At 42.2% G+C, this 27,859-nt stretch overlaps 3 protein-coding genes across 4 annotated transcripts in view; 1 reads left to right on the top strand and 2 right to left on the bottom strand.

The window, feature by feature from the left end:
• The window catches only part of SLC38A6 (solute carrier family 38 member 6), a 47,884-nt gene extending 39,736 nt beyond the window's left edge, over positions 1–8,148 (bottom strand). Inside the window, exons 1-3 of the mRNA XM_070931616.1 lie at positions 8,044–8,148; positions 6,244–6,374; positions 4,282–4,355 (exon numbers count right to left, since the gene is read on the bottom strand). Coding sequence (XP_070787717.1) covers positions 4,282–4,355; positions 6,244–6,374; positions 8,044–8,145 — 307 coding nt within the window. The 5' untranslated portion in view covers positions 8,146–8,148. The remainder of the gene's footprint in view (positions 1–4,281; positions 4,356–6,243; positions 6,375–8,043) is intronic.
• A 168-nt stretch (positions 8,149–8,316) lies between these two features.
• On the top strand, positions 8,317–25,287 carry TRMT5 (tRNA methyltransferase 5). Of its 2 annotated transcripts, XM_070931618.1 has the most exons (6): positions 8,317–8,390; positions 11,937–12,583; positions 20,858–20,985; positions 23,132–23,777; positions 24,634–24,758; positions 25,062–25,287. In XM_070931618.1, the coding sequence occupies exons 1-5, from the start codon at positions 8,317–8,319 to the stop codon at positions 24,708–24,710; spliced, it is 1,572 nt and encodes a 523-aa protein (XP_070787719.1). In that variant the 3' UTR covers positions 24,711–24,758; positions 25,062–25,287. The 2 variants fall into 2 exon arrangements, with proteins under 2 accessions (XP_070787719.1, XP_070787718.1); XM_070931617.1 differs by lacking the exon at positions 25,062–25,287 and having other exon boundaries at positions 24,634–24,934.
• Positions 25,288–26,907: 1,620 nt separating this feature from the next.
• MNAT1 (MNAT1 component of CDK activating kinase) overlaps positions 26,908–27,859 on the bottom strand; it is a 136,544-nt gene continuing 135,592 nt past the window's right edge. Inside the window, exon 8 of the mRNA XM_070931620.1 lies at positions 26,908–27,366. Within this exon, the coding sequence (XP_070787721.1) occupies positions 27,246–27,366 (121 nt within the window). The 3' untranslated portion in view covers positions 26,908–27,245. The remainder of the gene's footprint in view (positions 27,367–27,859) is intronic.

The following is a 27,859-nucleotide window of genomic DNA, read 5'->3' on the forward strand; positions in this document are numbered from 1 at the left end:
GTAAGAAATATAGATTACACTGGTATCCCTTAACCTCAGTAACTTTAATATATTTAGACTTCAATCCAAAAATTCTCCAGCATGCTAGCTTGAGAATTCTGGGAGTTGAAGCCCATATCTCTTAAGTTGATAATGTTGAGAAACAATGCTTTGCACTAACACCATCAATTTACCCCTCAAATGTCTTGTACTATCACATTTATGCATAATTGCATACATTGCCTTTTATAAGTTAATAAACTTATACCTTAGAAAATAATTTTCATAGTATATGAAACTATGTTTATGAAACTAATATATGAAACATTGTTGTGAAGCTAACAACAATTTTATTGAACATTTCATTTATTCCAGAACAAGGAAACATTTTGCCAAATTAATTTTTTATGCCACTCAGAGTCACTTTTTGTGTGATGGGCAGCCATGTAAATATAATTAATAAACAAATATTTTTTTAAAAAAATGAGACAAATGGCTCCGAACTTCACATCTTGGGTACAAATCTTTGAGAATGAATTGCAGTGATAGCCTGCCATTGTAAAACTGCTGCTATTTATTTTGGCATTTTTTCTTGTATTGTCTCCTGTTAGGTATCCTCAGAAGCAAAATAAATCAGAAGCAAATCTTCTGGCATCCATTGGAGCTTGTTCCCAAGTTTAGCCTGCTCAATATTGCAAAATCAAGGAAATAAATACAAGGGATTTAATATGCCTATTTTTTTTTATCAAGAGGCCTATTACAAAGGCAATTTTTGCCAGCATTTTAGTAAAAGCATTTTCAGACTGGTCCACCAGACACAGTTAAGCTTTCAACATGATTGTTTTACTGTTGCTTTTATTGATTAGCTGTAATTTTAAAATGTGTTTATTGCACATTAACTGCAGGTTTAATTTTTTAAATATTGCAGAGGGAAATATTTATGGAGAAGCAATCGATTGAATAAATAATAATTTACATATAACAATAAGACCTTACCTCTTGAATATTTAAGAGTGCAGATCAAATGGAGAATAGGAGGAAGAGCCTTTGAGAACAACCAAGGAAAAGTTGACTAGTCAGAAATAGCTACAGAGAACCAGAAGTATGAAGAAGAGAAGAAAACCAAACATGAAAAAAACCCTGTTCCATAGAAAAGTAAAGGCACAGAAGTCCAGAAATTAAAACTGAAACAGGACAGAACAGTATGACAAGATAGCCAGTAACAACTGGGAAAGCTGAATGAATGAATTGCAACAATAGAATAATTAAAATAATCCCAGACTGTTTTCTCTCTACTATCTCTGACACAGGGACAGGTAAATTAAAAGGGCTTCAGTGAAGAAGAGCTAAGTTCAAAATGTCATCCAAAGTTAACCAGTGGCTTGGTATGACTGTGAGTTTTGGTGTTTTTAAGCTTTGCTTGTAGTGTCATGGCAATTGTGATAATTACCCTCTCACATTTGGAGGTGAGGGCAGAAAAGGATATTGTGAGATAATTTGCACATTCTATTGATCTATTGTCCTAGTTTGGTTAGAACCGTTATGGATTCTTCTTCTGTTGCTTACTGTTTCTTCATATAAATGTCCTACAAATTCCTCTAGCCTTCTGATTTAATTTAATTTAATTTAGAGGAATTTAATAATCAGAGTGCTGATTAGCATAATTTTAAAGTACTAGAGATTCTTGTAAATAAGCATCTTTTATTTTTATATTGAGATCCCAACTGTACAGTATTTCACTATATCCCTTCCATCTAATTTAAATCAGTTAGTGTCTTTCATTAGTGTACTCCTGAATTCAGAGATACTTTGTAAATAGTTGTCATGATTTTCTGTTTCTTTCTTTGATATTTTTTTTATAGATGTTAAAATCCTGCTCCTTGTCTTTTCTGATTACTGATACAGTATTCTTCATTAAATTCCTTCTTGAGAATTTTGCTTTCTTGGCTTTGGCTTCTTTAGAAATCTTTTTTCAGAGTCTTCTTTAACGACGTTTTTCATTTCATTGCACAGTTTCTCTGGTTCTTTATCAGTGACACTCAGGACTTCCTAGTGATTCTATATTTTGTAGCTGTATGCACAGAAGCATATGGAAACCTTTTTTTGTTCTAGCTTGATTTAAAACTTGCCCACAAGCAGTTCATGATCTGTTCTATCATCAGCATCACACAATTTGTTTGCTAACATACCTCAGTTTTTCTACCTCCTTGTACCAATAACACATCCAGTTTAATTTCTGTGTGCTCCATCTGGCAATGTTCGCTTAAGGGGTCATTTTGAAGAACATGTTATCAATGAAGAGATAATTGGATGGGCAGAAACCGATTTTCATTCTTAACTTCTGTTTTCTAGGCCATACAATCCAATTGTATTTTCCTGCACACTCTTTCCAACTTTGGTAGTCCTATCACTAACTGCAACACAGCACATCTTATTTGCACGTTCTGTTGCATCAGTAGTTAGACATAAACGTGGATAACCATATTAAATTATCATACCCATCTTATTGGATAACTAGTCCAAAAGTTGTAGTTAATGTTTCAGCTCATTAATTGCATTGTACCCAAGTATTTTCTTTGCTATATGTGGTATATAGCAAAGACTGTCACTGAAAATAACTGTTTATTTTTGTGTCCTGAATAAATAACAATATGATCTTCTGACCAAAAGTGTCAAAGTTCTATCCATTTTAATTCATTGATGCATAAGTTACCATGTACAGTTGATTCATTCACTTTTCACTGGAGTTTTCATGCTTCTTACAGTCCATGTTCCTGTTTCATTTTGTCTTTTGGAGCTTCAGATTTTCTTCTCTTGTATGTCAACATCATCAACTAAACATCCAGAAGGCTTTAATCTAGCTTGTCATAAAGTTACATTATTTTACTTGGAAATATCTTTAACTCTTCTTCAGCAGCAATGTACGCCATTTGATGGGGGGAGGGGAGCTATCATTCGGTATCATTAGCAAAAACCCAATGAATAATCAATTAAAGAACTATGAAGACAATAAGGTTTCCCTTGCACATATGTGCTAGTCGTTCCCGACTCTAGGGGACGGTGCTCATCTCCGTTTCAAAGCCGAAGAGCCAGCGCTGTCCAAAGACGTCTCTGTGGTCATGTGGCCGGCATGACTAAACGCCAAAGGCGCACAGAATGCTGTTACCTTCCCACCAAAGGTGGTCCCTATTTTTCTACTTGCATATTTTACATGCTTTTGAACTGCTAGTTGGCAGAAGCTGGGACAAGTAACAGGAGCTACTTGGGATTCGAACCACTGAACTGCCAACCTTTCGATCGACAAGCTCAGCGTCTTAGCCACTGAGCCACCACATCCCCTTATGAAGACAATATTGGAAAGGAATTATCAACTGTCTCAGATAAAAGGAAAGAGACACTTTTTTAAAAAAAGGGCCTAAGTTTTCTGGACTTCATACTACTAACTTCGCATTCACACTATTTCATTTTTTTTCAACATATCTCTACTTGTATATCTATAAACTTCTGAAATTCAGGTAAAAATTTGTCCAAGACAGAGATTATTTTTTTTGCAATGTACATGACATCTAGCAAGCATGTTTAACTCCTTTCTAACCCAGAGCAGAAAATATAGTTTCTAATTAAATTTTAAAGAAAAGATGTGATAAGTGCATTGTCAAAATGCAGCAAATCCTATTTTAAGGACCATCCATGTTAAAACAGCTCTGAAGCACATACATAATCCTATCACCTCACTGAATGAATATATTAAATAAGAACAAAATTCAGAACTTGTTCTTGAAAATATTTCAGAAATAGACTTAAAACAAAAAGTGTATCTTGATTTATAAAGATAAAGTATTTTTCATCAGATATATAATCAACATTAATAATTTATAGTCCTTGTAAACAACAATTCAGGCAAACTATGTGGATGAATGGATAACATCATCATCATCATCATCATCAATTACAGAGATATATCCATACAGTTTTCTTGGCAACAATAATGATGTAATTTGCCTTGTGGGTGTGTGTGGGTGTATGTATATATATGTATGTACATATGAATATACATATATCGGTAGCCAGGTTTTTGCAACAGTGTCACCATCTAAAGAGGCTACTGACCCTCATAGTAATGTTATAAGGTTATAAATTATTTGCCTGTATTGCATAGACTATTCTAAGGATGTGACTAGAGAAATGTAGATTGTAAAATCTGAATATATTTCTATTTTGCCTCCACTAAAGACTTATGATTTATACAAACACTAAAGATTTATACAAAGCTCCTTAAAACTATATAGCATTTTTACTTACCAGTGTAAATGCACATAGTAAGCAACAGAAATATAGAATAAGATGCAAGGGTAGCAACAATTAACATCAGCATACTAGAACAAAAAGAAAAATAATGAATGTCAATGTCATCAATCATTGTTTCCCACTAAAATAGAGAGTTGAAAAGCTACATTTTCCCCCAAACAACCAAGAACAAAAAAAAAATCATAAGACATATTTCCTCGTTTTGTATCTTAAAAGATAGAATATGATGCACATGACTGCTAATTCCTTTTTCCATGTTCTGCTTTTTCTGATATTTAGCAACTTTTTATGACTCATTCAAATCTAGCAAAAATGACAAATGACAAAGTGTATGTTGTTACAACATACACTTTGATAACATTTAAAGTATTTTAAATGATTGTATTTTATCTTTGTGATGAGCAGATACCAATGAGCAGAGGAACAATAAATATCAGCTATATGTTTGCTCACTAATCATCACAGTATCTGGCTCTAGCTGTATAAACCTTGAGCGGCAAAGTAAATCATAATTCCCAAGCCCCCCCAAAAAAGTGTTTTCAATATGCATCAAAACAAATATTTGTGCAATTTGGACACATAACTGAAAAGTGATATGCCAAAACCTGATTTTTACATAGGTAATTACAGAACTTTAACTTTGAATGTTTTAGTGAACAGAATATGAAGAAGAACTTTTCTACATTAAGAAGGCCCCAGATACAACGTTTTGCATTTCTAATTAAAATGATGATGGCCTCCTTCAGTCACATAGAAGAGTATTTATTTTTATTTATTCAATTTATATGCCGCCCCTCTCCGAAGACCCAGGGCGGAGTACTTGGAGTACCCAGAGTACTTGGACTAGCATTGCCAAATCAGACTGAACTGGATTTATTCATTACACTAAAATATAATCTGATTGATTTGCTATCACTGTAGGGGAAAAGTTATGATTATTTGATATATCTGCAAGGCTGAATTGGTTCATTCAATAAACCATATTTCAACAATGTGAATACAAAACTGATTTCTGTACTACAGTTGCAGAATATAGGCTTCTGATAAAATAAATCCCTACACCAATTTATTTATTTATTTATTTATTTATTTATTTTAAATTTGTATACCGCCCTTCTCCTTGAGGACTCAGGGTGGTGAACAGCCAAGTAAAAACATAAACTACAAACATTAAAATACAATTAAAAAGATATATATAAATTTGGCCCCATGATTAAAAACAATAACAGACAATTAAAAACATTTTAAAAAGTGTTAGGCCAGCCCGGCTTGCTGGAAAAAGAACATTTTAAGGGCACAGCGGAAGGCACCGAGGTCTTGGATTCTCCTTATCTCTGGGGGCAGCTGATTCCAGAGGGTAGGTGCCCCCACAGAGAAGGCCCTCCCCCTGGGGGTCACCAGCCTACATTGTTTGGCTGATGGCACCCCGAGGAGGCCCTCTCTGTAAGACAACTGTAAGAGATTTCATTGCATTAATTTAATTATTTTCCATTCTATTATACATAGATAAATAGAAAACATCTTTATATCAGAATATCTTGCTCAGTATTGTCTGCAATGATAAGCTCTTTGGAGTTAGACAACTCTTTCCCAACTTTGACTGGAGATGTTGAGGACTGAACCTCATGCAAAGCATCACAATGTACCTTTCTTCACACTATTTTCTTTTGATTTTGTAGAGACATCAAAAATGAGATTTATTAAAATTAAATGCCTGATTTTTGTACTTGAAATCATAATTAATAATGTCCAATAGTATACCACTAGAGACTAGAAGAGGGATCTGGAATGTAACATTCTCTCAACCTGCTTGTTCAGTTTTAGTTATTTTTATTCTTAAAATAATCAGTTTTACTTAAATTTTAAAAAAATCCCTACTCTTAAATGTAAAAGTAAATATAGAGCACGATAAAGTTTTTAAAATACTCAAAAACAGAACTGATAATAAAAACATACCTGAATCCAATGATTCCTGTCTTGGACATGACATATGCCAAACCAAGAATCCCACTTCCCATGATAGCATTCATTAAATTAAATACAGAAAAGCCAAAGGAGGTGCCAGTTGATACACGATTCAGTGATACCTGCAAATGTTAGAACCAAATGCATTGTTCCATTCAAATCTCTTAATCTAGGTTAAATAGTTTTTCAAGGTCAAACCAAGTATGAAATAAAAGTATGAAAGAAACCAATTAATTAACAGATTCTCAGTAATCTTAAATCATGTGTTTGACATACAAATATTTTTGCTACAGTTGCTCTAATGGGAGCTGATTTAAAATATGCATTTATATTAAACATACCCTAAGGATTCAAAATAGATAGGTTTTGAATGAAATAATTCTAAAAAGTCTATGTAAAACAATTGTAACATAGCATATAGCATGTCTGCTACATGCATGTACCGGTAGCATAATATGCATACACGGATGCATTTGTGTTATGTGGCTTTATGAAGATGCATTTGGGATATTCACGGAGCAAATCTTTGTTGCAAAAGATATGTCTATTATCACTATGGGCATACAAGAATATCTACCCATTCTATAGATTGCACAGGGTTGGAAAGTTCTAGGGGACATAACCATGTGGAATACCCCATCTGGGCAGGTTGGAAAATTATAAAGTGGGGAGGATCTCTGTTGCATTATTTGCTTCTGTGGTAATAGGGCACTTCCAGTGAGGCTTTAAAATGCTGTGAAATGTAAGTTTGGTGGCAACAGTGGATGCTATTTTTTCCCCTATAAGATTGTAAATTTTCCAGTGCCTCCATTTTTTTAAAAAGTGTCTTTAAATTGGTCTTGACCTCTGGCAACTGCTTGGAAAAATCATGTACTTTTGCTTAATGTTTTCAGAAGTGATTTGCCACTGCCTCCTTCTTCCTAGGGCCAAGAGAGAACAAGCTAACACAACGTCCTCCGGCTGTCTTCATGCCTAAACAGGATTAGAACTCAATCTGCCTGGCTAGATGGCTCAGTGGCTAAGACACTGAGCTTGTCAATCAGAAAGGTCAACAGTTCAGTGATTCAAATCCCTAGTACAGGTCACCTGCGTGAGCAGGGGGTTGAACTAGATGACCGCCAAGGTCCCTTCCAACTCTGTTACTGTTAAAGTGTGACCTCAATGATTAATCTGGTGCCTTATCCATTACACCAACTGGGCTCTCATTGCCTAGATTAAACGTTTTCCATTGGGGAGGCCACTAGAACTGTAGTCCCCACACATTTGAAAAGGGATGCTATTGTGAAGACTTCGGGGCAATTGAGGCAGTGTGATTTCACATCCTAACAAGGTCACATATTGATGGCAATCATACCATGTGACTTCTTCACCCTGACTCACCCTAGATGTTTTTCACCTTCGTGTTCAGGCTTAAACTGTGTCTGTACGTTTCTAGATATGAAGCTTGGTAAGATTTAACCCTTGTTTCTAGCGGTTCGGCATTGTTGTGCACTGCACACCCAGCCGATTTGGTTCGCCTTAAGAGGCGGGGACCTCCCAAAATTCCCCTTGCTGGGACTTTTAAAGTTGGGGTCCGCGCATCTTAGAACAGCAAAGGTTGCAAACACCGGGATAGCCCGTGGCTCGGTGTATTAAGCGAACCCAGAAAATGAGTTAATTCAGAAACTGGATTCAAGCGCGGTTCCTGCCGGTCAGACAGCGAGAGACAGAGGGAGAAAGGGAAAGCCCGCAAGGCTGCCTGAGAAAGCCGCGCGTCCCCGCACCCCGAGAGCCCCCAAGCACGACACGCACCGTGTCCGGGGGCGAGAGGAGCGGGGCTCCCTCTTCCAGGTCCTGAGCCGACAAATACCATCCCGGCTCGGAATTGACTGAGGAAATTCGCGGCTGCTCCATGGTGCGCCGGGGGCGAGCAAAGGCTGCAATAACCTCCAGCCACCGCCGCCTTCTCAGTCCGCCGGCCGAGGTGGTGGAGGAGGCGGCGCTCGGCCCTACCCAGAGCCAGTCTGAGGGCGGGAAGGGCCGGGCCGCACCGCCCCTTTCCGCCCTACGCCGCGGCGACTGGTGATGATGAGGCCGGGAAGGCCGGGCTGCTCTGAGGGGGAAGGAGCGAAGGGAACGCGGCGCCAGGCCGGCATGAGGTGAGGCAAGGAGACGCGGGAAGGGCCTCTTTCTCTGCCCTCGTTTCCATAGGGCGCACGAGAGGGGGGATTGGGGGTCTTGAATACGAGGAACCCACGTCGAGCTCTCTCCTCTGCAGACCGTCCCTTTCCCTCTTTGGAGACTCGCTTTTCTCCGAAAGTAAGGCAGACAGAAGATGCACGTTGCAAGTGCTACAAGAGACCGTCCAAAGGGATTAAATTTGGAGGGAGCATTGAAACTAAACCCTGCCTGATGGGAGAAATCGGTGGTTAAAACAGAATTCTGGTTTATAATGCAGAGTGGGGGAACAGATTGTAGAAGGCTCCTTGCAAAAGCACCCTCAGCAGGTAACCTTGTCAACCTTGCGAAAAATCTCCAATCCTAGGAAAAAACTACACAACCTTCGACTTTAGATAAATGACAAGATTGTCCTAGTAACATTGTTATGCTCTTGGTATTTCATTAAGCCGCCCAGAGTCACCTTATAAGGGAGACGGGTGGCATAAAAATGTGATAAATAAATGAAAATAAATAAAAAATTTAAAAAGACAGTGGCTAGCAACAATACAGTGAATGAAAAATTAATTTCAATGTGGTAAAATGCTAAAATGCATCATCTTTGATTCTATGATGTCCATAAATTGGTCCAACCTTTTGGACCAATTGAAGCCAGCCAAAGTGGTAGCTGGCACCACATCTCATGGTAGTGAATCCCAAAGTTTAATTTTGCTAAGAAAACTACATGGATTTGCCCAGAGAATCGCCAGGAGTTAAGACGGACTCAAGAGCACACATAGACACATTCACACAAAGTAATGTATAAATGTGATGTCAAAATGATTTAAGAGGAATATTTAAAAATTTACCAAGATAGAAGCAGGCTGGACTGGGAAGAACTGACATAGTACAGGTAGTCCTCATCTTATGGCCACAATTGAGGACAAAGTTTCCATTGCTAGGCGAGACAGTTTTGAGTTTTGCCCCATGTTACGACCTTTCTTGCCACAGTTGTTAAATGAATCACTGCAATTGTTATGTTAGCAACACAGTTGTTAAGTGAATCCGTAACTTTGTTTGTCAGAAAGTTGCAATAGATGATCATGTGACCGTGGGATACTGGAACCATCATAAATATGAACTAAATATGAGCATCTGAATTTTGATCACATGATCATGGGGATGCTGCAATGGTCATAAGTGTGAAAAACAATCATAAGTCATTTTTTTCTGTGCCATTGTAACTTCGGTCACTAAACGAATGGTTGTTAGTCGAGGACTACCTGCACTTTATAGTGTCTTAAGCTATAGATAAGATATAGTTTGTCTGATTTCAAGCTTAGCCATGTTTTGAGAACTCAAATCATTTAAGTTGGTATGTGATCATGAAACATGGTTATTGAGGTTTTCATTGTCTTTTTTATGCAAGACGACTGGACTCTGCTAAGAACGAGATGAGAAATCTGCAACATTCTCATCTGCTTTTGGTTCTTCATTTGCACATTTATTATTATTTGATTATATATGTATATTTAAATGTATTGTTTTTTCACTATGTGAAACTGATCCAGTCTGACATGTATACAGGTAATCCTCACTTAATGACCCTAATTGGGATTGGCAACTCTGTCTTTAAGTGATGCGATTGTTAAACTGAACATTAAATAACCACTCTGCTTAGCATTGGCAGTTCCAGTTATTATCATTGAGCAAATCCCACACGTTATTAGATGAGGGTCCAAACCTTTATTGAAAAAAGTTAAGGAACTACCTTTGTTTCAACCTCCCCCATTCACCTTTTTTGGCCCTCTGGGTCGCCTGCTGACCCACTATTGTTACTGCACTCCCACCACACCACATGCCATTACTGTATTGTCTGGGGCCTTCTTTAGGCCACCTTCTTTTGCACCGATGCAGCCAGGGCTTCTCTCGCACCCCACCCAGGGCTCTCATTTGTACCCAGCCAGGGCGTCCTTTCCTGAAAGAGGGCCCTGGGTTGGGTGCAGACAGTTGGACTAGCACATGAATGGAGGCTCCAGCCAGCGCACCTGAGAAGCCTTGGCTGGTGTGTGAGAGAAGCCCTGACTGAATTGATGCAAAAGGAGGCATGTAAGAAGGCCCCAGCTAGTGCAGTAGTACGCGAGGTGCCCAAGCTCAGTGGAGTTAGGTAGGGCCAGGTTGCAGGGGTAGCTGGTAGCAGCAAGTAGCCAAAAGTCAGTTGTAAATGTGAGTAGGCCTGTGTTCACCCAGATTTGTTCGTGTGACTATGGAGTGCTGCAGTGACCAGAAATTAGAGGACTGATTCTAAGTCTGTTCATTCATAACCATCATAATGTCAATCATTGAACAAATGGACATTAAACAAGGATTACATTTATTTTAACAGCAAAATGTTTATTAAGTCAATAGGTGCAAGTTTTTTATTTGTGTAGAGCAGGGCCACAAACTCGCCCACAGGTCAAATGCGTCACGCCCTGGCCACACCCCCACCCGGTTTAGCGAAGGGGGAAAAAGTTCTGATACGTCACATGACAATGCTGTGATGACGCAACTTTGACACCCCTGGTGTAGAGAATATTTTATTTTACCTTCTCTTAGCATGCAATAGATAAACCCAGAAATCCTTTAATTGTAATTTTGGGATTACCAAAAGTATGACTATAAGGTCTAAAACCATGATGGCGAACCTATGGCACACGTGCCCAATGTGGCACATGGAGCCATATTGCCTGGCACCCGCAGCGCCGCCCGTTCCTCTTCCTGGTTTCTGGCGTTCATACGCACGTGACGATCAGCTGGCCTTTGTGCGTGCGGCAGTGCTGGAAACAGGAAGAGTTGGCCATCTGATGGCCATCTGATCGTCGCATGCACATGTGCGGCAGTAATCATAAGACTTGCTTGCTGGAGTGCATGTGCCCGTGCCGGAAACAGGAATTACCTTATCCGGCGTGCGCATGCCCCCTGGGCAGCTCCTCTTCCTGGTTGCGGCCCTGATGAGCATGCATGCGAAGTGCTCCCTTTTCGGCTCTCGGTGCCGAAAAGGTTTGCCCTCACTGGTCTAGAACAAGCCAAGATTTTAAACCATCCTTCAAACTTGGTTTAGAAGTTTGGCTTGTTCTGAACATGGTAATCGTGATTTGTCACTTTGGATAAAAAAAGGAAGCTATAGCTAGCAGGGAACTTTCAAGAGAATAGAAGAGACTATTTTTAGCTCAGGGTAGAATTGCGGGGTCCTTGGTGCTCTCTGAGCTTGGTGGTTTTCTTGCAAATGTTTCATTCAGTATCAAACTAGGTAGCATCATTAGTGCTGATGATGTCTACAAGAAAACCATCAAGCTGAGAGAGCGCCAAAGAGTGCTCACTAAAATGAGTAAGCATGATTTGTAGATCAATCAATCTTCTGTGAAGTTTGTTATTACATCAAATCTTGCATAACCCAAAGTTTGGTTTAGACTTTCTTATACGAATAGTTTATGACTGCCGTACAGACATGCAAACTTGTATTTTTTCTCTGAGTAATCTCTAAAAATAGACACTTTTTCTTTTAGATTTTTAAGGCAATTAAAAAGCTTATTCCCTTGCCTCCTGAAAGTGAAGTATTTTGGATCAGAAACATTATTTCCAACACTCTGGTTGCTTTGGAACCGGTCTTTTAATCGATTGCCTGAACATCTTCCAAAAATTCAGAGACAAAGTTTCTTCACCCTGCAGGAGATGGCCGATAAGAAACCTGACCTTGATGGATTCTTGCCGCATCCCAGAGTACGTGGAATGACCACCCTTGACAAAGCTGCTTTCAAGAATGATATTATCATCCCAGCTCTTTTAGTTAACAAAGACATAACAAGCAATCTGCTGAAATCTCTTAAAGGAGTACTACTCCAGCGACCAGGTCTCAAGAGAGTCGTTGAAGACCCTGACGATGAAAACAGAAAGTACATTTTGTTAGACCCACATAAAATATCTGCTGATGGTTCTCTGGGTGAATCTGAGCAACAGATCTTAAAAAGCTTTGGTATTAACCCTGAAATAATCAAGTATAACATGGAACTTACTTATGATAATTTCAAGACAGAAGAAATTCTGAAAGCAGTGCTTCCTGAAGGCCAGGAAATCACCACAGCCTTTAGCAGAATTGGCCATATTGCACACATGAATCTGAGAAGCCATCAGCTGCCTTATAAACATTTAATTGGTAGGTTATGGTCAGGAATTCCTGTGTAATCAAAAAAACTGTAGAAATGCTTTATAATGGTTTCTAAAGAGATAATCAGGCTAATATTTAAAATTAGATAGGAAAATTAATTGATCTTTTCAATGTCTAAAATAAGGTAAGTTGTCTTATATAGTTCAGCAGCAATAAATCTTTTGTAAAGGATACTGATGTGTAATTTAATGCATAAATTAGCACAATATGTGATACAGGATTTAATTTAAAGCAAGGTCAATTTCAATGGTTTGTATGTTTTTTTTAATTTTTTTTTTTTAAAAGGAAGGTACTTTGTATCAGCTCAGACTGTCAATCTAGCCTTGGCAGCGGCTTTCTAAAATTGGAGGCAGAGGTCTTTTCCCGTCAGCTGCTAACCAATCCTTTTAAATAAAGATGCTGGGGAAATCGAAATTTGTGACCTTCTGCTTGAAGAGTATGAGCGCAACTGCTGAGCTGTTATCTTCCTAGAGTTGTGTAGAATGCAACAGAACCTGGAAGAATAAATGGAATATTCAGTTTCCCTGAGTTTAAATAGGAAGTCATAGAACTGCGTCTTTTGCTTGACTTTTGGCTGTGGTTAAAAGCAACAAATGCATCTCTTTCTTTCTGCAATCTTAGGCACGATTGATTTGGGTAAAACATTCCCATCAGTTTTGTCAGTTTAAAAGCGTTGAAAGAGGGCGTTGTCTTACCTGAACGCCCGTTCTGGGGACCGATGTGACAGCGGTCAGGAGAGGGTTAACTACCCTGATCTGGCAGAGATCAAGTCAGGAAGTTAAGCTCCTCCTCCTGCTGCTCCCTCCAGCTTTCGGACGAGGAATGTGAAGTGATGTCCTGACGACGCACTAGCCATCTGAAAGACAAACAAACAAACAACAGGAGTGCTCCTAGCCGAGACGGACCGGCGGAAGAAAGAAAAAGGGGGCGGGGCTGACCGCTGTCACATCGGTCCCCAGAACGGGCGTTCAGGTAAGACAACGCCCTTTCTAGGGAAGCGATTGTGACAGCGGTCAGGAGAGGGACGTGCCAAAGCCCGTGACCTAATGGGAGGGACCCGCCCGGGACGTGGAGGCCTGGTCCGCGCAGACCTGTTGAAGAACCCGGCGACCAAAAGCCGCCTCCGCCGATGCAAAACTATCTATTCGGTAATGGCGGATAAAGGGCGTGGGGGACGCCCACGTTGCGGCCCGGCATATCTCAAGGAGAGGGGCCTGGGTGGCCCACGCTGCCGAGGTAGCCGCACTGCGTGTGGAATGAGCAGTGATGCGGCGAGGAGTAGGAAGAGACAGTGCCTCATAGGAAGAGGCAATAGTGGCGCGAAGCCAACGACCCACTGTGTGAGAGGAAACCTTTAGACCCAAGGTGGAAGGCTGAAAGGAGACAAAAAGGGCCTCCGACCTACGGAAAGAGGACGTTCGGTGAATATAAATGCGTAGGGCCCGTCGAACGTCCAGAGAATGCCAAACCCGTTCCCGTGGGTGGGACGGGCGTGGGCAAAAATCCGGGAGAACGAGTTCCTGGGATCGATGGAACAGGGAATTAACCTTAGGGAGAAACGTGGGGTCTAAACGAAGGACCACCCTGTCGGAGTGAAAGGTGCAAAGGTCAGCTCTCGTGGAGAGGGCTGCTAGTTCCGAAATCCGCCTAGCGGAAGTAATGGCAACCAAGAAGGACACCTTATAGGATAGGAACCGCAGACCTACGGTACGAAGAGGTTCAAAGGGTGGCCGTGTGAGGGCATCTAGCACCTTTGGGAGATCCCAGGTGGGGTAACGACGTACGGGCGGAGGACGGGAGTTGGAAGCACCTCTAAGGAACAGCTTTATTAGAGGGCGATGGGCCAGGGAGTGGCGGGAACCCAAACAGAGAATAGAGGATAAAGCGGCTACTTGCCTGCGTAAGGTGTTGGGGGAGAGCCCCGCGTCCAACCCTCGTTGAAGAAAAACGAGTACCTGTTCCGTGGAAGCCAGTTTCGGATCCAGCCCTTTTGAGTCACACCACCCCGCGAAGGATCGCCATGTAGCGCCGTAGATGCGTATTGTGGCCGGGCGTCGAGCCCCCAGGATGGTGTCGACCACGTCGGTGGGAAGATGAAATTCCGTCAGGAGCTGGCGCTCAACCGCCAGGCGGTTAGCTGGAGCCAGGCCGCGTCCGGGTGGAGGAGTGCGCCCTGCCGGAGGATGACGTCGGCGAGAGGTAGACGCCAGGGAGGATAGACCGACAGAGCCTGGAGGTCGGCAAACCACGGCCGACGTGGCCAATAGGGAGCGACGAGGATCAGGTCCGCATGCTCCTCCAGGAGTTTCCGGACGACCCTGGACAGGAGAGGAAGGGGGGGAAAGGCATAGAGGAGGCCCTTGGGCCACCTGCTCAGGAGAGCGTCCGTGGATTCCGCCATCGGGTCCGGAAACCTGGAGAAGAAGCGATCCGTCTGCCGGTTGTCCTTCGTCGCAAACAAGTCTACAACGGGAACCCCGAACCGTTGCGTGATCCTCCGGAACAGGGCCGGGTCGAGCTGCCATTCGCCGTGGTCCACCATCGACCGGCTCAGCCAATCTGCCTGGGTGTTGCTCAGGCCTGAAATGTGGGAGGCCCGGAGGGACCTCAGGTTGGCCTCCGCCCAGGCTCCCAGTCGTTCCGCCTCCTCCATCAGGGGGCGAGACCGTGTTCCCCCCAGGCGGTTGACATGGGCCTTGGCGGCCACGTTGTCCGTCCGGACAATGACATGCTTGTCCCTTACCACCTCCCTGAACACCCGGAGGGCCAGGTGGATGGCTCGGAGCTCTAGCCAGTTTATGTTGTGGCCTTTGTCCTCTGGAGACCAAAGCCCTTGGGCTAGGCGGGACTGGATGTGGGCCCCCCAGCCAGAGAGGCTGGCATCTGTAGTTAGAATGACTGGGTCGGGCTCCCTGAATTCCCTCCCCTTGTATAGGGCCCCGGAAGACCACCAGTGGAGGGACTGAATGACAGAAGAGTTAAGGTGAACAATCATGTTGGAGGCCGAATTCCGGGACTTCTGATACGGGAGAAGAAACCACTGCAGGGCCCTGCAGTGGAGACGGGCCCACGGCACGATGCCAATGCATGAAACCATCTTTCCCAGGAGTTTGGAGAGGATTGCCAGGGAAACCGGGGTTCCCTGAGCAACGGAGCTGACCAGAGACCGCAGGCTGGACAGCCGCTCCTCGGAAAGGTAGACCCTACCCTCGACCGTATCAATGATAGCCCCGAGGTGTTGGATGCGCGTCGTAGGTACCAAGTGGCTCTTGGTCCGATTGATGGAGAAACCGTGAGCCTCCAGGACCTGGAGGGTGGTGTCCAGATCCTGACGTGCCCGCGCCTCCGAACTCGAAAGTATGAGAAGGTCGTCTAGGTAACATTGGATCCGAATTGGTCGAGTTCGAAGGTGCGCCGCAAGTGCGGCCATTAATTTGGTAAAGACCCGGGGGGCCGATGAGAGGCCGAATGGGAGGGCACGGTACTGGTAATGACGGCCCGCATGACAAAACCGGAGAAATTTGACATACGCCGGATGAATGGGAACATGTAGGTAGGCCTCCGTCAGGTCAACTAACGTGAGGAAGTCCCTAACCCTAATGCCTTCCAGGATGGAAGAGAGGGACTGCATCTTGAACCGCCGGTAGGGGACCCAGCGGTTCAAGGACTTGAGGTCCAGAATGGCTCTCCAGCCCCCCGAGGATTTCTGAACGACGAACAGGCGGGAGTAAAAACCCTGTCCGTGCTGCTCCTGTGGCACCAGCTCGATGGCCCGGATATCAAGGAGGTGTTTGACGGCCGAGGCCAGAAGGAGCCGTTTCCGCCGATCCCGGGAAAGGGGGCATCGGAGAAACCTGTCGGGGGGAGTGGAGAGAAATTCTAGGGAGAGGCCCCACCTAACCGTCTCCCGGACCCAAGCGTCCGAAGATGAAACCTCCCATTGGCTGGCAAAGAGAGCCAGGCGGCCCCCAATGGGAGGGTTGGACGTGCAGTTAATGGGACCTGCGGAAGGGCCGCCCGCGGCCCCCGCGGGGCTGGCGTCTGGAGAATCCCCTCTGAGATTGGAATCCCTGACGGTCAGGGGGCCGAGATCGTGGAGGGAATGCCCTGGGGGACCGCCCCCCCGGGAAGGGACTGTCAAAGGGGCGAAAGGAACGCCGGTACTCGGATCTTCTAGAGACACTGGGAAGGATACGTTTCTTGTCCCTTGTTTCTATCAAGAGAGGTTCCAACGGGGCCCCGAAGAGGGAGGGGCCCTCAAAAGGGGACGAGGCAAGGCGCCATTTTGATCTGGCATCTGCTTGCCAATTGCGGAGCCAGAGAAGGCGCCGGGCAGTAACAGAGGCACCAATTGCTTTCGCCGTAAAGCGAGACGCATTGAGCGTCGCGTCCGCAGAGAACTCCAAAGCGGCCAAGATCTTGTTGAGATCTTGATGGGTCCTGGTATCCGACACTGGGAGCCTATCCTGCAGTTGTCGGATCCATAGAATAGATGCCCTACTAAAGAAGGATGAAGCCATGGCAGATTTAGCTGCCCAGGCCGAGGCCAGATGGGATTTCACCAGAGACTGCTCAAGCCGTTTATCCTCCGGACGGAGGTTGTCCTCAGGGGGACCCGTAACATTAGCCTGGGCCGTAAGGGCCGCTACTGGAGGATCAACTGTGGGAATTTGCAGAAGTGATGACAATTCCGGGGCCAGATTATAGAAGCGCCGGTCAAGCTGATTGGGATTAGGCCCCGATGAAGGAGCCGACCATTGCTTCTTTAATACATCTTTAAATAGTCTGGGCCCTGGTATCTCTTCAGTCTCGATTTCTGGAACCTCAAAGAGGGGCAAAGGAGTCCCTGAGTCGCCCCCTGAAGGGGAAGGGGCAGGAGGATTCCCCAGGCGGGTGATCAGTTTGGCTTTGTGCAATAATGACCTGAAAAGCTGTGGCTTAAACAGTCCAATGAAGGACGGCTGATCAGGTGCTAAGTCCTCATCCTCGGACAGATCCCTGTCCCTACCATCATCCGCAGTAACGGATGGGTGCACCGAAGGAGCCCCAGACTGGGTATAGGCACCCGCTGAAGGATGGGCCTCCTCTAAGAGGGAACCCTCTAAGTCAGCCCGAGAGCAGTCAGAACCCCCCACCCAGGAGGAGGTTCTGCGCTGAAGTTCGGCCTGTACCCCTTTTTGAATGGCAGCTTGAAAGAAATTAAGGAATTCTGGAGTTAAATTTAAGCCAGCAGGAAAAAAACTTTCCACGGGATTAGGAGCAGCCCTGGGGGTGGAAGAGGCCGCTGCCTGTCCCTGGGTTGGAGGCGATTCCGACTGGGGTCCAAAAAGGGCCTCACAAACGTCCTCTTGAAGAGGAGGGGGAGAGTGGTCCCCATCAGGAGATAGGGGCTGCAAGGCCTGAGGTTGCTCCCCAGATGTCTCGGGTGGAAGAGCAGAGGAAAGATGGGAAGCCAGAGGAGGTTGAGGGGGGGCAGACCCAGGGAGAGCCGGAGCGTCTCTAATTGAGGCCTCCCTCATGGCCTTCTGGATAGACCGCTCAATTGCCTGATGAAGGCGTAGTTCCTCTTTGGCCTTGTCAGCTGCCTTTTTATCCTCCTTGGAGGAATGAGTCTTTTTTGCCCTCTTGGAAGGTGCGGCCGAAGAAGGCCCGGCTTCAGGGTCCTCAGAGGCCTGGCGTTTGGATGATTTGGAAGTACGAGACGCCATTTTGGAAGGGAAGGCCTCAATTGGCCACGAAGCAGCAGCAAAAATGGCGGCAGGAGGGGCGCTTTAAGGGCGGCTAATACAAGCCTCGCCAACTACTGTCCCAGTTAATAGAAGGGGAAAAAACCTCCCGTTAAGCCCCAATCCAGTGTGAGCCAGGTACTATACCGCCTTCTTCACTCCAGGAAACAGTCCGATCAGGAGCTGTCAATCACCCTCGCGCCGAGCGCAGACGGGTCTCCCAGGCGGCTTTAAGTTTGAACGTGGGAGTGAGGCTGCAACTGAAGAGGCGGCTGAAACAGCGGCAGAGGGATTACTCAGCCGCGAGGTGCCTTCGGAAGCGGAGAAAGCCCCGCTCGCCGGAATTCAAACCGCTGATAGGTTTTTCAGCCGCCGAGCAGCCAGGGAACTGCAACTCTAGAAGGAGTTCCCCTCGGCGGGTTTGGGCGTGAGCCGTACGCGCCGGTAAAGGGAGAGGCGCGATAACAGCCTCAATCCCAGAGGACCGCAAGCGGCCCCAGCAGGAAGAGACAAGAAGCCTCTCCTGCTGACTGCACCTCAAATAATTATTCCTCAAGTAATAAAGACACTCGATCAGGAGAATTGGCTAAGTGCGTCCGATCCGCACAGATCGAGTCAGAAAGCTGGAGGGAGCAGCAGGAGGAGGAGCTTAACTTCCTGACTCGATCTCTGCCAGATCAGGGTAGTTAACCCTCTCCTGACCGCTGTCACAATCGCTTCCCTAGAACAAGTGTATTTCAGCATTGTCACGTGGTTCAGTCCCCTATTTCTCGGCAGCCAGGGGAAGGGCCGACAGAGTAGTATGGTGTATGGAATGGCAGAGGTATGGGGTGTGGAAGTCACATAGTGATTTCATGGCACGGTAAGCTCAGGATGATGATTCCAGCAGCATCCACAGAATGCCAAGCATAAGGTTTTATCCCTTCCCTACCCCTTCAGAAGGTGCAGACAACCTGAGAGATGGTCTCTGCATAATATAAAAGAGGTAATATGTCTGCATAATGTAAAAAAAAAAAAAAAGAGGTAGTGTGTTATATTTATCAAAATTTGTGAACCATAAAGATTCTGGGTGGCATGCAACATTATAGACAGCAGGAACCAAGATAAAAGATAAAGAATTATATACCTCCAGAGGAAAAGACATTAAAATTAACATGTAAAATCCCCCCCCCCTTTATTCTAAACCAACCTTTGGGGAAAAGGCAGGATTTCAAAGACTTTTACATGGGAGTTCTGCTCTGATGTTTTTACATCCTAATTCTTGTTAATATCCAAAATTGTCAGTTGGCAAAATGCCAGCTTCTTCCTTTCAGCTGTCCCAGTGGCTGTATACCGGCAATAATGACAGGTCTCTGCTCAATGTCTCTCTCTTTTCCCCTTTGATCATTCCTGTCTCCCTGTTGTTGGTTGATATTTCCTATACTGAGTCAAGAATAGTTTGGCAGTTCTTTCTATGCTATAGACTGAAAGGACAAAAGAGTAGGTCCTGTATGGGAATAGTCCCCCTCCTTCCCCTTAATGAAGTTTTCTGTTGAGTAAAAATGCACTTGGATAATATAAATTCTTGAATTCAAATTTTTGAATAATGCATTCAAATATTTAAGAGGCTATACAACTTTTGTTTTATAAAAAAAATTAGAGAGAAGGTTCCCATCTTCTCTAGCCATTTCTCTTTTTCCATTTTTGCTGCCTTTTTACAATTGCATCTTCCTCTCTAATATCTGTTTAAAATAAATAAATATTATACAGAAGGATAAATGTAATTCAGGGGTGTCAAAACTCAAGGCCCCGGGGCTGGATCTGGCCTGTGGGGTGCTTAGATCTGGCCCATGGGGCCGCCCTGGAAACAGCAAAGGACTGGCCGTAGTGCCTCTGCCAGTGAAAACAGAGCTCGTGAGGGCCGTGGGCAGCCCTTCTGAGCTCCATTTTTGCTGGCAGAAGGTTATAGGAGGCCGTCGCAGCCAAAAACTGAGCTCGGGAACCCGTTTTCATCGGCAGAGCGCTCGGGCCACCACAGGCGTCCTGACACGAGTGACGTCAAACTGGCCATGCCCACCCTGGCCCCCCGAGGTCAAACACAACCCTGATGCGGCCCTCAATGAAATTGAGTTTGAAACTCCTGATCTAATTGGACTGAGAGTGGCACTGTGTCTTGTCAGGCTTAAGATACCGTTTTGCCCCTTAACCATGGAACAGACTTCCCAAAATGAGGAAAAATGGATGTTAAATTGTAAGTTTTTTCTGTATAGGGAAGAATATAATGTTAAAAGATTTCAGAAGCAAGCTTTTTGGCAGTTCCCTAAGAAATAGTTTTAAGGAGCTTCCCTTAGAGACAAAGAGAGATGGTCAGGCCACATCCCTTTGCAAGGATAATACAATCCTTCATGCTCTGGGGAAGAACTGTAGATAAGATTACCTTTCTTTGTTTAGAAATGAAGCATTCATTTCATGGAAGAGGTTTTTTATAATTCGCTTACCACTTTTATCATAGTTATTAAATGGTCAGGGGGGTGTTTTTTGCATGACTTTCTTTCAGGACACGTTATCGTTGACAAAAATCAAGGAATAACCTGTGCTGTAAATAAAATCAATATTATTGACAGCATGTATCGAAACTTTGAAATGGAGCTACTAGCTGGAGATGGTGCCAACATGATAACAAAGGTACTGAGACTTTCAATTGTATTTTATTCTAGCCAAAAAAGAATGCTCTTAACATGGAGATACAAGCAGAGCAAGAAATAGACATTATTGAACATTAGACTATGATTTCTTGTCTGCCTCACAATTCCATAGTTTGCAATCTGTGTTTTCAGATATCCTCGTCTAGGCTGAATAAAATTGCAGCTCTGATTAAAAGTTTCTAGTAAAAGGAATATTAGCTTACCAGTGGCTGAATTTATGTAATGTCCTTGCACACACACATGTATAGAGTTGAATTATTGCAGAAACATTTGTTTTAGATCCAGTTTAGATCTTTTTTTTCTTTTTCAGAATTGCTTTATTTAGTATTTATTCATTTGGTTTGAATACAGGTAGTTCTCAGGTTACTATTCAGTAACCGTTCAAAATTACAATGGTGCTGAACAGGGGGACCTATGAATGATCTGTGAAGTTGTGAGTATTGCAACTTCCTTGCAGTTATATGATTACCATTTGCAACCATCCTTTCCAGCTTCCCACAAGCAAAGTCAATGGGGAAGCAGGCAGGGAAAGTTTCAAGTCACTCTTGTAAGTCTTTGTTGCTACCAAGGAGCCCTGCTATAGTGTACAAGAACCCTGTGATCTCATAGCACCTGTTCGCCCACCTGTAAATGGCTCCTGCAAATGTAAATTTGCACTTGTAAATGGCCCCTGCCTGCCTACCCATCTTCAAGAGCACCCACCTCCAGCCCCTGCTGTCCCACCTGTAGTACCTATCTGCCCTACAGCCTTGCCTGCTTTCCTGTTTGCCTTGGACTCTGGTCATGTGAGGGCCTTTTAATGACCCACACAGTCTTGGATGCTGGGTGCAAAAGATCAAGTGCACATGTGAAGGTCCAGTTACACTGATTTATGGTTACTCATGCCTATGCACAGGAATATTCTCAACTAACAGCTCCTGCTTGGAGTTAGATAAGGGTCAACAGAATTCAAGGAAGATTGGACTTAATTCACTTATGGCTACGTAGGGATTCTTGGCTAATCCCTCTTTTACCTCTTCCCCTAATTTCTGTCAGTCCTCCTACATCTCAGCTATGACAACTATGACTGCCTAGATTGTCGTTGATAAGCAAGGTGGTCACAGATTGTTGCATTTGATAACCACATCACTTAGTGACAGAAATTACAGTCCCAATTGCCATTGTAACCCAAGAACTACCTGTAAAACAAATGAGCAAAGTGGATTGCTTCAATAAGATTTAGGACTCGTGTATATAAGGCTGATCTTGTATTTAAGATTCCTGAAAAGGTGTCTGTACTGTATTCTTTTAGTATATTACTCTCATTTATCTCAGCTTTTGCCTTCAGGATATACTATTGATATTTCTAACTCCCTGATACAAAATAAACTTAAGTATATATTGTTACTGCTCATGAAGGATAACATACATAAATGTATGTTCTCTTAAAAAATAAGAATTTATTTAAAATATATATTACAGAAGAAACTGTAAACCAAACTGTAATTCTTAATTTTCAGAAGCATGACTTCAGAGAGTGACATATTTATTTGATTTGTACTTTTTCCTTTAAGTAAGGCAAAATTTTAAAAAGCCATCTTGAAACTCTGAATGGGAAAATCATTGATGCTTTAGAGTTTTAAATTGTTTTTTTCAACTAATGAAAACTAGATCTCATATTGATATAAAATACCAGTGTTATAAACCTTAATTGTAGCTATGTAATTCTAAGGATCTGTCCCTTCTTACACCATAAATGCTTAAGGGTGATATAGAGCTATGGGGTTGTGTGACTTGTGTCTTTTAATTAGCATGACTTCTATATAGACGTGACAACATATTTATTCATTCAATATAAACACAATTGTTCCTCTAGAACGTACATAGTTATATAACACCTCCTATATTAGGATGGCTGAAACATGATTGGGCCAAAGTCATCCAGTGAACTTCCATAGTCGAGGTTGAATCTTAATTTGGGTCTCCTTATTCCCAATCTGATCGTTTGCAAGGACATGGTTCTCAATTCTTCCATAGCTAGCAAAGGGAAGCTTTAATTTTTGGTATAAAATGTAATCTTTCATTGCATTTCACTCTTCCTGACCTTTGGCAGCTAACAGTCAGCCGATTCACTTGAACTCTTCTAGGTTAAGGAAAACTATATCTCATATGAATTTGATTTTTCCAAAGTCTATTGGAATCCTCGCCTCTCTACTGAACATTTGCGGATTGTCAACCTTTTAAAGCCAGGAGACCTTCTCTTCGATGTCTTTGCAGGGGTGGGGCCTTTTGCAATCCCTGCAGCAAAGAAGAACTGCATTGTGTTTGCAAACGACCTCAACCCTGAATCATGCAAGTGGCTCCAGCACAACTGTAAATTAAATAAAGTGGACAAAAAAGTCAAAGTCTTCAATCTGGATGGCAGGAATTTCTTGAAAGGGCCAGTGAAAGAAGAACTGGACAAGCATCTCTCTTCAAAGGAATGGAAAAATTCTGTACACATCATCATGAATTTGCCAGCCATGGCAATTGAGTTCCTGGATGTCTTCAGGCATCTCTTGAATGGAGAGCCAGTCAGTAATGAACTTCCTACAGTGCACTGCCACTGTTTTTCCAAACATGATAACCCTACGCAAGACGTTCAAGAAAGAGTTGAAGCTTTACTGGGAACTTCCTTACATGGTCTTTGTTCTGTTAAATGGGTGAGAAATGTGGCACCCAATAAAGAAATGATGTGCATTAGCTTTCAACTTCCAGCTGAGGTGTTATACGAGCCGCTGTCTTCTCTGACAGGTAAATTCAGCATTTAAAATATTATGTGGGTGAATGGAAGGCTTCGTAAATTTTGCTTCCTGACTGATTGAGGATATTTCTTGGGTTGAAAGCTAAATAGCACTATGGGTCTCTTGTCTCAAATTGACCTGACATATATACTGCACTAATTTATAATCTAGTTAGTCGGCTTGGTTTTGTGTGATTTGTAAAACCAATCACTATAAATTGTTAATTTGGTTTATTTCTGAGTGATAAGGGATAGGCCAAATCATGTTTTAGTGAAATGGCCAGTTACTGACTGCCATTGTAAAAGATTTTTGAATGTCAGGATTGGTGTTTCAAAAGATTCATGGGGGGGGGGGGGTACCAAAATAATCCAGTTCCTATGTGGCCCTCTCCATTCTTTTTCAAGATCCCTTTCTTATAATTCACTTATTTTCTCCATATCTATTCAAAGCGGTCTTTATTGTATATTACTAATTTTTATGCATTATGAGTTTGAATGAAAGATTTTAATGATGTTCGCCAATTTTGGCATCAGATTTTCTTTTATAACTCTTTTTTTCAACCACTTCTGCTAATGCTATTCCACTTCTGGCAACTCTTTGCTATCTACCTCAGCTTTCTGCCTCTCATCACCTTTGCTGATCTACGACCATAAGAAAGATTTGATTTGCCTCTCATGTGCATGAAACCAGATTGCTTTGATCATCACCACTATCGATGCATATGTGCTATGAAAATTATTTAGCCAAAACCACACAATTAATAGTGCTTAGAGACTGTCTGAGAAACATAAGCTGCTATTAGGTTTGAATGGATGGATGGATATATCTGCCATTCAGATATAATTATCTTAAACTTTTTTGTGCAGATGATCCAGAAGAACCTCCATCTAAACGACTATGCTCAAATGAAAATTACACAGAAGAAAATAATCAAACCATCTAGGAGATATGTGGATCATGACGGAATAGAATTTTAATTCCATTTTTGAAGGTGAGGAAAGTACATTGGAGCTGCTCTCTATGTAGCAGCAGTTATCTAATCTGTCTCAGAGTTGATAATTGCACACTCATGAGCTGATTGTATATTGATTATGTTTCAGTTCTGTTATATATGATAAGGGTCAATTCTCTTATCTAAAGAACATTAAATTTTCTATTTTTCCATAATTTGTAGTATTTTGTGTTCAAGCTTATGTCATTATTCCTCCACCAATGAGAAAAGTATACAATTAAATGAACAAGATGAAGTATTTCTCTGCAGTACTTTCATTGCTCTTGTGAATTCTCTGTCCAGCCACAGATCCTGAGCAGCTCCTGAGGCGCTTATAAGGGAGATGACATATAAAGCAATAAAGTATTTGAAGTATAGTGAAGGTTGAAAATGGTGGTCCCATGACAGTGGGATGCTGCAAGTGTCATAATTGTGAGCCAGTTTCCAAAAACCTGAATCATAATCATATGACCATGGGACACTAGAATGACTGCACCTTTGAGGACTGTGTAAGACTCCTTGTTCAGCGCCATTGTAACTTGGAACAGTTGATGAAAGAATGGTTATTAACCGAGGAGCATCTTTATTCATAATCTGAGTTTTTCACTTCCTTGTTTATAAAAGCAACTGTATTTATACACATATATGATATTTATATGCTCCTGTTTCAAAGGAAGAGAGAATTCAGGATATGAAATAAAAATATTAGTTTGTAAACTAAGTGTATGTTACATCTAGAGAGGCCATCTTGCATTTTGCTTAATTATACTCAAGTGCATCTTATATTACAATTTAAAAGACAACCCACCATTTCCTAAATTAATAAAGCAGTTGCTCTGCTGTTTTCAAGAACAGCTGATGTGTATTTAATTTTGTAAGAAAATACAGAATTAGTGAGTTTTGATGCCTGCTGATGACATATTATTACTCTTGGTTTGTGGAATTCTAAATGTACTTCTGTTCCTGATACTGCACAATACTAAATTCCAATTTGCGCATTTAAGCTGATGTGCTTCAAATACATGAAATATTTTTCCAAATTAAATACATAGTCTTTAAAACGGTATAACATTCTTGGTTTTTTGCCAATTGATAATCAACATTTCATATATCATACGGAGTGGACTCTAGTCCAGAAAGCTGCTTATTTGGATGTGATATTTTGAAGTGATATTCTTCCAATATCATAAGAGTTTTCATTGAAGGGAGGGGGGAAATGTCTTAATGCAGTTATTTCTTATCCAATAAACATTGATCCAGCTATTGGTTTTATTGCAATAAAATAACTATCCAGTAATCGTCTCTGGAAATAGTAACTAATATCCTCAATGGGAAAAAAAAATCAGATGAATCTTGATAGTCTTCCAGAATTAAGAGTTATATTGGGACCCTTAAAATTTCAAGGTTTAGATTACATGCTTTAGGGCCATGTAGCAATTCAGATTTAAAAGCTAAGAGGTGATTTGGAGTGCATGTTAATATCTATCAACATCCGCTTAAATCAAACACATCTTTTCCTGGAATCAAAGAATCTAAAAAAAAAAGATTCAGCTTCTCCATGAGTATCACAATGTTCAAAATCATCTTAGAATCTGGATTGTATATATCCCTATTTATTTTGTCTCTTAAAACTATCCAAAATCAAACAGGTAGAAAAATGACAGCCTTCTCCATACTGAAGAAAAACGGATACAGTAGCCACTTGTGTTTTGCAGCCTTCTCATTTTTGCACTATTATATTCTAAAAGGCCCATTCTGCTTCAGTTTATTAAAAAAAAACTGTACACAAAGTTTCAGATAAGTTATGACTTCCTTCTGTATGTGTTTTTGGTATTTTTAAGAGCCAGATACATAATTGCGTATTTACAGAATGACAGTTGTTGCAATCTCCAATGTGGTTCCGATTTCATTGCTCAGAACTCAAGGTATTATGGAAGAAAATGTATCTCCGATTTTTGTATCATGATTCAGGGAAGTAAAATATAATTCATATGCATTAGACACTGGTTTAAGAGAAGAAAAGGCTTTTGGCTTTTAGAAGAATTGCACTATACAGGTTTAATAAAAACAGCATTTCAGTGGTTTTTGCAAATAAAAACCTGAAAAGAAGACATAGAAACTACAGAAAATAACAACAAGAACATCTGGGTTTATTTTTAAAAAATTTTACTAGTCTGTTTCAGAAACCTTAAATACATGAAACAATTGCTCACATCTTCCATTAACATCCCAGGAGAGTGACATAAAGCATCTCCCATTCCCATCCCCAAACCCCGAAAAGGTTTTAAAAAATGCATACACGCCACCACTTTTTCTAAATAAAGTTTCTATTTAGTGAATTTTTAATACTTAAGTATAGCTGGCTTCACGATGTCTTTTGTTGTTTTTTTAAAAAAGGATCGATGATTGCAGTTTAGCCATAGTGCAGACGGCAACGATTTTCACCTGAGTTTTGCTTGCTCTGCTTTGGTGTCTGTTACCCCCCAGTTAGCCAGGATGCCAAAACAGCCCACTGAAGGCTTCTTGAAGGGCTCGATGACAGGCAAGAGAGGAAGTGTAGCCACCAGCAAGATCCTGTGGGGAAGCAGCTCGGACATGGTTTAGATACCTAGAACAAAGAGCAGCATTGTCTAAGCAAAGAAACATTTCATGCTCCACGACGGGAATTGGAAGAAAATCCAGCTTCTCTGAGTCCCACTGCTGAACACATTTCTAAAGACTGAATCATTCTCAAAAGGCTGGAATTGGAGACAGGAAAGACTGAACTCAATTTAGAATCCTTGTTGGATTAAATTTATTTATTTTAAAACCTGACCTTTATGCTCTGGCGAGCATTCAAGATGGCTATAATTCACATAAACTGTATGGATTTGGTGTTTCATCTATGTAGCCTAGAGACTGAATTCTCTATACCAAAACAGCCACGCCATATACCTCTCTAGCATTTCCTGAACATCTTACACAATAATGTGCAATACTACAGTTTTGGTTTGTTCATAGTTGCTCCTATCTTGAGGCCAGAAAAGGCCTATTAACTGAAAACCTGCATTTCTGTTTGTGAGAAGTATCCAAGATACTTCTGCTGAAATGCCAATGAATTC

This window comes from Pituophis catenifer, unplaced genomic scaffold (assembly GCF_029215685.1).
Source record: "Pituophis catenifer annectens isolate HBS135680 unplaced genomic scaffold, rPitCat1.0.hap2 SCAF_1, whole genome shotgun sequence".
Taxonomy (NCBI): Eukaryota; Metazoa; Chordata; class Lepidosauria; order Squamata; family Colubridae; genus Pituophis; species Pituophis catenifer.

What these genes read in the sequence shown, in the direction of transcription:
- TRMT5 (XM_070931618.1), top strand. Translation starts at nt 8,317, where the DNA reads ATGATGAGGCCGGGAAGGCCGGGCTGCTCTGAGGGGGAAGGAGCGAAG. An exon ending in GCCTTATAAACATTTAATTG is followed by an intron (nt 12,584 to 20,857) that starts GTAGGTTATGGT and finishes ACTTTCTTTCAG; the next exon opens with GACACGTTATCGTTGACAAA. An exon ending in GCCGCTGTCTTCTCTGACAG is followed by an intron (nt 23,778 to 24,633) that starts GTAAATTCAGCA and finishes TTTTTTGTGCAG; the next exon opens with ATGATCCAGAAGAACCTCCA.